The 12,794-nt window shown below is 36.2% G+C and overlaps 2 protein-coding genes across 2 annotated transcripts in view; one reads left to right on the forward strand and one right to left on the reverse strand.

The window, feature by feature from the left end:
• LOC139141541 (serine-protein kinase ATM-like) overlaps positions 1-12,794 on the reverse strand; it is a 111,596-nt gene that overhangs the window by 42,856 nt on the left and 55,946 nt on the right. The gene's annotated exons all lie outside the window — the stretch shown is intronic.
• LOC139142189 (cerebellin-2-like) lies at positions 1,885-5,376 on the forward strand. The gene is made up of 2 exons (XM_070712041.1): positions 1,885-2,041; positions 4,175-5,376. The coding sequence occupies exon 2, from the start codon at positions 4,182-4,184 to the stop codon at positions 4,752-4,754; it is 573 nt and encodes a 190-aa protein (XP_070568142.1). The 5' UTR covers positions 1,885-2,041; positions 4,175-4,181; the 3' UTR covers positions 4,755-5,376.

Below are 12,794 nucleotides of genomic sequence, written 5' to 3' on the forward strand. Positions count from 1 at the left end.
TTACGATCAGCATGGACTCTGGAGGGTCAAAGTTCAATGGCACATGGATGTGTGATGTTGATTTTTTGCAGTGGTTGAGAACATCCTTTCTTATTTGTTGATTTTTTTTTTTTTTTTTTTTTACAGTAACTATGACGTGTAGTTCAGTAAAACACCATCTATTATAGCCTTCCTACAGACAGATTTGAACTATATCTAGGATAAAATCACATAATTGCGAGTTATATCATTAAAGTGTTTGGTGCTTTTGAGCTTGACTAAACCAAATTTATTTCCACCAAACATAATAACTCACAGAGCAATGGTGACAAATATTGATATGCATTCTAACAGAGTCACGACGGACAAAGAAATTTTAATTAAAAGTTTAATTATCTGTTTCATAAACCTTTCATCTCTCCCCTTTTCCCTGTGCAAATATTAGAAAAACATGATCTGAAAACAGAGGGGCTATGAAACACATCAAAAGGGAATTAATGCAACACAGAGGATCAACGAGTTGAATCACCAAGTTGAGATAAATGTTTTTACAGAAAAAATTTAGCAAGTTTTGAAACAGACAACTGTCCACTCCTTGGGAGACCTTTTACATCTTTCAAACATTCACTCGACACAAACTAGTAAGTTGCTCATTATATGAAACATGTTTTGTATCTCAATTATTTGACTAAAATAGGTGATTCTTGTGCAGCTCTCAATACCATAGATAATTGACCTATACTAGTCCTATTTTGTGAGACTTCATTCCGCAGAACATGACAACATAAAAGATTCATCATAAAGCATGGAAAATCCTCAATTGGGAAATCTAATTTTCAAAACCAACTGACAAGAAAGCATGGCAACCAGATAAATTCTACCATCTTTCGCTGTGACTTTGATCATAGTTATCCTTTGTACTGTAGCAACCACATCACAGACAGATTGTGTCTGATACAGTAATCTACAGATTCACAAAACATTTACAAGTATGTACTCTGTGTGCCGAGGGAATCTAGCATGGATAATACCGTACCGGTAGATGTTCTATGGCTTTCTTTATTGGACAGATTTGCTTATATGTACTATATGTCTTGAGGACACTTCATATTTCCATTCCAGCAGATGTCCTAGATGGGTTTCATTCAACATGAAAATCAGATGTAGACATGGCGATGTTTCCACTTCTGCTGGTTGTTTGCTGTTCCGGTCAGCAGATAGTCACCTGACTACATCTGAGGCACAGCCTTAGAAGATCTCATTCAAAATCTCGCGCTTTGCAGGAGCCAATCAGGTTGCTTTTTCAAATACACTGAAGCAGTCAATAACAAGTGACAGTTGGCAGTGGTGAGATTCGAACAGGATCTTGTGCTAGTGGTTCAGATGTAGCGAAGAGACTAGCAGCGAATGAGAACAGCAAAAGAATAAGCAAAGGTTGAAACATCACATCGGATTTTAATCAGATTGAGGTTTACCAGTATAAGTCTACCTGCGTGCTGAGAATGAAAAACCATCAATAAAAATTGCTTTTCCACACTAAGAATTCAACACTGAAATATGGCAACAACAGTGCACAAAATACCTCTTCATTCTTTTCAGGAACACTGTATCCAAAATGGCACTTTAAAGTCTTGTGTCACTGGGGAGGGGGGAAGTTGTGAGGAGAGTTGGGGAGGGGGTCATGATTCAGGGGGCAATATTTGGCTGGCGGGAACAGTCCCCATAATTCATCATAATTCATTCATAATTCATCAAGCTCACAAGAATACTGATGTCTTATCTCCGAGAGGATGAAACCCAGATCTGACCTGTGATACTGACACGCAATCTTTCCAGATAAACAACAGCTGCCTCCATCGGATAAATTCTCACAGAATGTGGCAAAAGTCTTTGCTCCTGTGTTATCTAGAACTTTTTAGGACACGTGGCATTAGTACCTGTAAGGACACATCATTGTTACATGCCAAGCTGACAGGAGAACCAGTTTCACCAGATCTTTCATACTTGCCATTTATGCTCTGCTTGTAGAAGCAGCTACAATACTTCTCACTCCAAAACCAAGGTAAGTTGTTTCATTTCCTCGAGGAGACAGGACTTCATGTATCTACTATATAAATGCATATCCAGTCAGCAATACAGTACATGTAAACGCATACTACAAGAACCTGGCATTGCAAAAATTACTGAAATATGGCCACAACACGTGTATGAACTGACAGCACTAGTTAATAGTCCAACACTGAGTTGACTGTTATAACACTGAAAATTATTGAATATACATGAACATTTTACCCTGAAAACTAATTTTCAAGATTTTCAAAGTTAGAATACCTATTCTCTTTCATCAAAGTCAAGGCTTCTCATACAAAAAACCTGACTTATTAAACAAAAAGGAGAGAATGTGCTCTGGTCTTGGGATAAACAGTATCAAAGCACTTGAGAGGATATTACAGACCGCCATTACAGCTGTGGAAGGTATTTTGGAATTCATGTTGCATCTGAATATTCCGATACTATCCAGTGGATAATAATGTTAAAGGCCATGACCAATAGTCTGAAACAACTTCCTGTAGTGTCAAAGTCAATTTTTGTTGCCTTTATAAAATAAACTGTAGTTCCTTTTTTTTGCCAAAATTTTGATAAAACTCTGTAGCCAATGGAATGATGTCCATTTGGTCTAAAATTATCACAAAAATGCAGAAAAATTCATAAAACTTGGTAAAATAAAGCAGTAAAATTTTGGCAGGAAAAATAACAGCACTCATATTCCCTTCTCTATGTTTCAATAAACTCATAATGGCAGAAACAATTCACTATCAGGCAATCGCAATTGTCGAAGGATTACGGTAAAATGTGCCTGTGGACAGATATTTGGACTCCAATTTTTTACAGCTAAACTCTCTTGGTCTACTTCTAGTAGGGTTTCATTTTAAAGCTTGTGGAGTGAATAAAATTTTCAAAATCTTATTTTCATGATAATCGAAACTTTAATTTTATCCATAAAATTAACACAGGAATAGCGGCCATTTTGAATTTCAAATATAGGTAGATTTGTGGTAATTTGCTTCCATAGTGCCAAAATTTACATGATGACCCCTAAATTTTGTTCTTGGATTTGAAACAGAATTGTTGAAAGTTTCCCTGAGGAAAATTTGACAAAAGGTTCAAAAGTTAAGTCTTTAAACTTCGAGGTCTGTAATACCTACAGAGCAGGATAGGGAAAAGCAAAGAGCAGATTGTCTTGTGTAGCTTGCCACTTTGACTCACATATTCTGTTTGCCTAGAGGTGAGCATTGATAGCAAAACAGAACAGACCTACTGCAATATAAGTGTTCGATCAACTGAATCTGTGACCTAATCTGTTTTTTTCACCCTGTTGAATTTTGTGAAATAATTGTCTCTTTTGTGCCGAAAGGACATCTCCGTAGACATACTATACAGTTAAGGTAGTATGAACCTCAAAAGTAAAAGACTTAAATTTTTGCTCAAATTTTCCTTAAGGAATTTTTCAACTGTTGTCTTTCAAAATCAGGAATAAAAATCGGGGGTCAACGTGCAAATTTTTGTACTAGAGAAACAATGAAAGATTTCTCGATACTTAAAATTCAAAATGGCTGCCAGTTTTGTGTTAACTTTATAGAGAAAAATAATTTTTTTTGAATTCAAAAAACTAACATTTTTAGCTTATGCTTTTGAAAATTACGCATACAAAAATGGCAATAATACCACTTACAGTAGGCGACTGCTAATGCTAGCACTGAATACTAAAAGACATATTTACAGCTCAGATTACATGCTACAGCAATGGCAACACATGCAACAATGACAAGATTTGTCCACATTTCAAGCAGCAGTGTCCTATGTCGCAGGCGTGTAGCCGTATTTAGTAATAAACATGTAACCATGAGCAGTGGTATATTGATGGGCGCTGAACTGAAGACTTGCCAAATCAGACGGAGCATAAGTAAGATAGTTTGATTTGCGAGTCCATATTAATGTCTAAGCTAACATACACGCGTATATTTGTCCCGTTGTCATTTCTTTTTAGTAAGTACAAATTTGTCGTTATATCAAGGCCACAGTCAACCTGAGGAGCAAGCTATCAGGTTATTGGCTGGGAAAGACATATCTGAACTTCAACAACCAATCAAAAACTTTGAAAGTAATTGATTTTCACTTTGTCTATTTTGCATAGGAGCATCATGATGGTCATGAAGTTGAAGTGTGTTGTGCTTCTCTGCGTTTGGAGTCTTGTCCTGACAAAATGTGTAATCACGGCCGAAGACTCAGAGAAAACCGACACACAAGAAGTCAAGGACGAAGACAAAGATGAAAAACCAAAAGTGTACAATCCACCATTGAACAAACGGTCAGCTTTCCAGGCCTCATGGAAAGGCAGGCTTACGGCAGACAAAGAGAGAGCTGTGGACGTAAAGTTTTCATTAGTTCAGCTCAACATCGGCGATGACTACGACAAAGAGACTGGGGTTTTCACGTGTGAAATTCCTGGCGTCTATGTCTTCCACCTGCATATTTTCAAGCCTGGAAACTGTCGCGGTGCAACTGTAATCATCTATAAGAACAATATACATGAAGGCAGTGCATTTGCATATGGAAAAGATGAAGACATGGCCGATTCCGGTTCTACAAAAGTAATCCTGCGGCTGAAGAAAGATGACAAAGTTTCGGCCGTTTTGAATAACAGTGGATGTCTCTGGGGATGGGAATATTTTACAACAAATTTCAGTGGCTACTTGCTCTATCCAGACAAATAATTTAGTACTGCAAAATTCTGGATATTCTGCAAGCTATAAATTGAAAGCATATTGTAGGTTCTTTTCTCCTTTTGGTGGTAAATTATTTTCATATTAGATTATGAAGAGGAAAGTGGAATGTGTTGCATCCTCTGTATAAGCTCAAACCATCAACTGAAATAAAATTTCAAGAATTGAAATGGTACCCATTATAAAGATATATTTTTACTGCATTTAAAACATTTCAAACTATGTCTGAAGAATTTTTTTACATACATTAAAAAGCAGAGTTGCTCAGTCTTGCTAATTGACTATTTTATGAAATGAGTAAATAGATCGCCTGGCCACGACTATGATATCATAATGTTCCATTGCTAAATTGGGTACAAAATAATAAACAACCATTACAATCACTACAAATTAGACTGTCTGTCTCAATCTTTGATGATTATTACTGAACCTCTGCTGCAGTTTCTCTGGAAAACACAAACAGATTTATGACAGGAACAGGCTTGAATGAAAACCAATCCAGATTAGTACAGAAATGTACACTCACGCTTTCACTTTTGTCTATGGCACATTTGGGTAACAATAATGAGGTATCTTGATCATTTGTTTTACAAATAAAATGAAATAAAACGTATACATTTGCAAAGTTTCTTTTTTTGGTCATAGGATTAAAATTATACTTTTGAACAGAGATTAATCAGACGTTGGCATTGAACTCCCTGCAGTGCTTCCCTACAGATTTCTTCTAGTTTTATAAACCATACACATTAGCTCACCCTTTATCCCTTTAAAATGCACAGGGTAATTCGTTTTTAAAGTCTATGGGGTAAGCAAGTTAATTAATTGATGATCTCTCAGCCAGTATCAACACACCGGCATTTCTAACGGACCTGCACTCTTGTCTGCTATACTATAGTACACACATTATTGACTGGCCATGAATTGTCCAAAATCAGCCCATGGGCTGTTTGGTGACTTTCAGGCAAAAATAATGCTGTTACAGAAATATGTCAGGTCAATATGGGTTATCTACACAGCTTTAATCATATTTTCTCACTGAAAACATTAGAAATACCTAACCTCCATCTTTGATCTTGGTCTCAGACGACATCGTCATTGTCATTGATGTATTTGAGTATGCATGGATGTATACAGGTCTTTATTTCAAGTTTTGAACGGCAGTTTAGAAACTGCTAACCAGTAACTGGCTCTTTACATGTATCAGTGCCAAAATGACACAGGTCACATGACCTGAAATTGACAAAGCACAGCAGACACTGTGGATATGGTGTGTTAAAATAATTACTGTATATCAGAACCTGTGGAATGGAAGATTCATCTCTATATTCCTCTTCATACAAATATTCCTTGGTTTTTTTCAAAGCAGCATGGAAAGTTTATTTAGCACTTATGTGTCACAGAGTTGTCTCTAGAGGGCAGTCACCACATGACTGAACACGGGGTGCGTTTGGGCGCACTGTTCTCGACGCAAGAACGGTGCTCGGATATGCCGAGCGCGCTCGATTCTCTTCGCTACATTTCCGGAAATAGCCGATCTTCGTTCCGAGAACGAAGAACACAACCCTGGTCTGATCCGGGAGCAGACGAGAACAAGATGGCGGAAACCAGCCGCGCGAAATGAAAATGTCAGTGCTATGTTGCTATTGTATGAAAAACGTCCCAGGATACAATTCGAGATAGGTGAATTATTATTACAAGTTTGATCTTTCCAAACATTTGATGTTTTTCGTTTTTGGAGAGTTGTCGAAAATTTTTGAGAGTAAACTGTTGTACAAATGTACAACAAACGTCTTCAACGTAATATTTGGGTAAAGCTTATGTATGAACGATGATTAAAATATAGCGAAACAGGATTTCCTTCGTGAAAGTTGTCTGTTGCCGTGACTATAGTCACATTTGTACCAAGTTCTGCCAAAGCGAGGCTGTGTCGTTTGGTCGTCAAGAACAAGAACAGCTATCGGAAGCTCGCCCTCGTCGGATGTTCTCCTGACGAGAGCGGTACGCCCAAACGCACCCACGGGCATTGGAATGTCCTCACACCACAAGATGTAATAGGCTCAAAGAGTAATTACTTTGCAATACTGGCCTTTTTGTCCGTCAAGTGCCTGCACAAGATCCAGGGTGGAGTGGGAAAGGGGATCCGGGGTGGGGGTGGGGTGGGGGTTAATAGTGAGTCAAGTGAATGTAACTTTCTGCAAAATTAGCTGACATGAATATTCATATTACAACCAAACAGTGTTGTGTACCCTGTCCCAATGGAAAATGACTCAAAAGTTGAGCTCTGTGAAAAGTTCGAAATTTTGTTAACTTGATGTGGCACTGCTTACTTCAAGATTACTTTATTTATAAACATATTGAACATGAACAAAACCTTGTAAAATCAGTTGCGCATGGAAACTATGGATGCACTTTACATTTTGTTTACTGAGAGTAACCTGCATGTTAATGAGCTTCTGCCAATTTGGACAGTACCTAGATTCTATTCAAGATGTAAAATGGGAAATCATTAACATTCATGTGCAAGTCAGTCGGAAATATAACCACAAATCTATTGTAGATTACACATGACCTGCCATCACCATGACCTCTTGGCAGTGTCATGGTCAAGGATAATCTCTAGGAAAAGTTCATGCTACAACAATATGTAATTAATATGAGATCACATTTATTGAAGATGTCTGAACACAATTTGAAGTTTGGCAATAGATTACAGCCAAAGTATAGACCTTGTAGTGAAAGATGTTCTACTGTCTGTGGTCAAAGCACTCTCTGGTGTTTGCACCTACAATGAAGAGCTCCCTCTGTAGGCAAGACTTGCATGCCAAATGGGACCGGCCATAAAATTTCAGAATATTTTGACATCTTGTGTTTGAACAAATACACCTGCAGATGCTTTTCTAATTTAAAAAAAAATTCTTTATTAGATTTTTTATATCATATTTATTTTGCATTTTTATTTTTGTTAAAACAAGTGTGTTTAAGACATCAGTGGAGAGGGAATGTATTTCTCTCTAGCATGGCAAAATCATATTAGCAGGACTTAATATTGCTGAAAAGCATACATTATTTACTTTTGCATGAGAAATTTTATTATGCAAACTCTACAAAAAGCGTTCTATCTGTGTACATGTTCACTGACGATAGAGAATTCTTACATAGAGGAAGGCTTTTATGCAAAAAGCATCCATTTCTAACTTGTTCAATCAGTGTATAAGTGACACAAACTTTCTTTTTCTTTTTTGGCTTTTAAAATTTATAGAAGTTTACCCATAAACTTTAAAGACTGGACAAAAATTTATTCTGAGCAGTCTAAGCTACACCTGTGAGTTGCGTTCCTTGAAACAAGCCACCCAGTGGTAGATATACAACTGCTGTTGTTTTTTTTTAAACAGTGTTACTGCAAAGCTACATATCAAATCACAGCAACAGCTATTCCGTGACTTCTTGGAAAAAATTATAGAATGTATACCAAAAAGGAGCGAAACAAATTTGAACAAAGTCATCGCAAAGATTCAAAAGATAAAATTGGCCAGAAAATGTTATCCTCATTTGATCAAATTTGAACAAATTTATCTCCAGGAACATAAAAACTGAAAGTTGGCAGAGGTCAATAATTATACAGATGACGGCTGAATCAACGTATCTGATGAGTTCTGCGTCAAGCAGAAATTAAAAGTTTAACTGAAAAGATATTTAAAATGGGCACAAAATATGGGTAATGCTGGCAGTATAACTAATGAAATCAGAAAATCTTTCCATTTGTGTTGACGTTTCTGGATGACAGGTGATCACTCTTGGCAAATTATCACTGAAGATGATCACGGAAATTACCTGGTTAGTTGTTTTATTTGGTTTGATGCTCACCATTTGAAAACTGTACAATAATGTACTGAGTTTATAACCAATGCAAAAAAATGCCCCACTTGAGATGACATTTGAATGAGGAGAGAATAAACTCAGCTGTGATACTGCCACTCTCAAGTGAGCTTCCATATTTTTGTAGCCAGCCAATGCTGGCATTTCAATCCTGTAAACAGTACTTACATCTGTTGTGAAAACCCTTCATGACAGGGGGTTACTGATACCGATGTGTAAACGTTTGGCCACAATCCAAACACATGTCGGCAACAAAGTAAAATGCTAATTTTATTTTCCGTTTTGGATATATGATTATTTTTGATGTATTAATTTCCAATTTATTAAATCATTCAGGAAAACACTGTATCCTGGCAAGTTTGTTGGTTTTTAGTTGGACTGAAATTTGGCTGAAGTTTTTAGTTGTCAAAGGGTAAAACTCTGTATCAGCATTTAAGAAAAAAAAAAGTAAGAAAACTTTATTGTAAAGAGAAAGTTCTATGATGTTCACAAATAAAACTTACACTGGAAGCCATAAACAGTTCACTTTAAGGCATCTCTCTCTCTCTCTCTCTCTCTCTCTCTCTCTCTCTCTCTTCTCTCTCTCTCTCTCTCTATATATATAATTATATATATATATATACATATATATATCACTCTCGCTCTCTCTCTCTCTCTCTCTCTCTCTCTCTCTCTCTCTCTCTCCTTGCTACTATCTAAAAAAAATCCTGATAAGTCTTGTCATATTACAATGGCTTATCAGCTCCTCTAAAATGTGATGTTACTTTTGGTTATTTTCAATTGGATCATCCTCATTTTGCTGTTATCAGTGGTCATCTAAGTGAATCAGATCTACTCTGTTTAAAATTGTGTCAGTGCTTGACTTCAGTTACAATACGTGAATAAAACCGCCATTTAACTCTGTATCAAAGTGTTCTAAATTGTCAATTGTTATGTAACCAAAGTGCACTTGTGATGAAATGATGATGGCATGAAACTTGTGAGAAGTAGAGGAGTACGATGAAGTGTGCAGTTTTGCAGTTTTACTGAAAAGTGACCCAAAGAAAAAATTCTTTATATTTTTAACATTTCTGCAATATTGATAGTTTCTTTAATACATATGCATTTCAAAAACTGAAGTTCCAAACTTATTCACGAAACCGATATATCCAAGAACATTATAAACTACCGTACTTTCATTTATATGTATAATCAAGTATGGAAAAAACAGGCTTGTTATGTAATTTCTTGTATCAGAAATGCAAGTTACCAAAATTTGGCAATGGTTGAAATTCAAAATTACCACAACCCTCTGCAGACCTCGTTCACAAAAACATATTAATTTTCAATTTTCACAAAAAAAATTGAAACTTAATATTTTCTTAGAGCTTTGAAGCAAATCCACAGCAGCTCAAAGCAAATCCACAGCTGCTATAAGGAATTGGAAAACTTTCAAATTTGTACCCAAAGATCAATCTTCCTTTTCTGAAACACAATTGCAGTGAAATTGTTGGAATACTTTCCGAATTAGGATCGCTACTTTGGCATCAAGGACTACAGCTTCAGCATGAGTAGATATTCCTCATGCTGACAACACTGTAAACACACTCACTGTTCAAGCCGCATGACAAAGGTATTTGACACTCAGCTTCATTGTACACGTATCAGATTCATTGTGACTGAGCCCACCAGTGGTACTGATCTGATCTTGCTCCCATCAGTACGGGTACATGATGCTCTCCATCAGTACGTGATGGAAGAGCATTCATCATTCACACATAAACCCAGTCAGAATGATCGAGTATTTGTGAACACTGACAGCATTTCGCAGCAATCCTAAATAACACGTAGGGAGTCACTGGGATTAGGGTTGGGATATGGTACATATCTGGGAACCCTAGAACCACTTTAGCTTGAATCCAAAGGTTTGAAGCCACTGTTTTTCCCTCATGCCACCTAGTCAGTAGTTTGGATCACGTGATGTCTGACTGTTGATGTTGTCAGTTTGGCCAAGGAAATCAATTTTTGTGCAGAAAAATCAACGCCAGCATAGCAAATTTTTCAGCAGAAATATGAGAGAAATGCCTTTTTCGAACATGAACTTGCTTGTTTATAAACACTGTAACATTATGTAAAAAACTCTCACAAATACACACATACACACAAAAAGGTGAAATTCCCACACCAAAACAGACAGGATCACTATGTTCAGTATGAACACAAAGCGATCATGTTCAAAATTATGAAATTTAAAATTATTGATAAAAATCTGTGGGAATTCTCTTTAAAAAGATTCATTTTGAACTTCTTGAAAATAAGACTATTACATGTTTCAAATCCATCAATGGGTATATTGAGGTAGATATTACTTCACATTTTCCAACAATGTTCCGTTTAAATTTTTGCATCCATCACCATCGGACGTTTACCTTAGCTGTTTTAAAAATTGACGTAATTTAAAAGTGCGTTCATAAAAATAAGACTTGTTAATCCTGCTAAGGGACTGTTCCTAAGCAACTGAACAGTAGAATTGTCCCTTAGCCAATGCATGCAAGCTTGAAGTGGCCGTACCATGAGTGAAAAGGTACCTTGTCGGGTATCAAAAAGACTGTTTGCTTACAACTCCTGTGTCCTCGGCACCAAATGAACAAACAGGAAACTATGAAGAGGCCACATATATCATGCTGGCAAACGACCACCATGTTGGTCATCGTATGACGTCACATAATGAAATTTTTCAGTGGAATTTCCCTACCTAATGAGAACGTGATAGATGTCACAAATTCCTATACAGTGGTATAAAATACTGAAAATAAAATGTACAAGAATTTATTGGAGTCAAATTCACAGGTGATACGTTTGACTTGCTTAACCCTTTGAGTGCCAGTCAATTTTTGTCACCTTTATAATATATAACCCAGATAATTTCTTTTCAGATCAAATATTTTTTATCAGATTTTTCAAAAATTTTGATCAAAATTGTAGTTTTTGAATAGTTATGTCCATTTGGTTCATAATTATCAAAAGTATCAATGTAACAGAAAAATTCATAGAAATCGGTAAAATATAGCAATAAAATTTTGGTGGGAAAAATTATGGCGGTCAAAAGTTAAATATATGTGAAATAACTGCAGTCTACTGAAGAAACACTTTCAACATTCATGGTATCTGCTGTGTTGTGCACATCCTGGCTTGAGTCAGAGATAGGAATCAGACACAAAATGGAAATTTGTGCACTGATATCAAAATTTCAAAGCAAAAATTGCTCAAAAAATTATCATTCAAGTCAACTGCACAGGAAGTGCATAATATGCAGGATATGAATAATCAAAAGAGTTACAAAATTTCAGATCATTACAGAGAAATGTATGTCAGCCTCCTGACCACCCCTCTCAAAATCAAATGGTCCATCCCTAAAACAAATGGGTGCATACCTTCGGATATCCCTGTATAGTTCAGTAACATTGACTCAACTCAAATATACCTGACAAATGGCTTTTTGAATATCACAAGTGGATAATAAGTGGCTAAAACTTGACACCTCTTGAAGTATTAATATTAATTCTATTTACTCAACACAATAATCGTACGAAGAACAAATCCCCCTTGACTTTTCAGAAGTGAGTCAGGGTTCTGTCACTGACAGAGGTCAAAAAATATCTGTTTAAGTGCAAAAAAAGTACAACTATATAGAAATCAAGCCATGCTGGCAATGTGTAGGCTCTGATAACAATTTGAGATTTCAGTGCAAACTCTTGATGCAATTTTTCATTTGTGAACTGAATATTGGTAAGCAGAGTGCAATTTTTTCAAACTTTTCTGAGAGAGAAATTTAAATTTAAACAAACATCAAAAAATATAACTTTCCATTAATTTCAAATTGATATTGATCGATTCACCAGCCTTTCATCACTAATTATTCAATAAAAGTTTTAGATTTTTCCGTTTGTTTGTGATGGTAATAATTGTATCACTGATCAAACAATAGTATGCTTCTGTACAACTGAATGATTCTCAAAATGCCTGACGCTTCTGTCTGTGAAACAGAACTCTTCCTCATCAAAACCTGACATTACACCAGCACCCAGATGTCTAAACTGGAGCAGTTTGACGCAGAACACACTAAGATTTTACCTTTGATTATTAAATGTGGTATTTCTGTTTATTTGTGATTCC

The sequence above is a fragment of the Ptychodera flava genome, chromosome 10 (assembly GCF_041260155.1).
Source record: "Ptychodera flava strain L36383 chromosome 10, AS_Pfla_20210202, whole genome shotgun sequence".
NCBI classification, from domain to species: Eukaryota; Metazoa; Hemichordata; class Enteropneusta; family Ptychoderidae; genus Ptychodera; species Ptychodera flava.

What these genes read in the sequence shown, in the direction of transcription:
- LOC139142189 (XM_070712041.1), top strand. Translation starts at nt 4,182, where the DNA reads ATGATGGTCATGAAGTTGAAGTGTGTTGTGCTTCTCTGCGTTTGGAGT.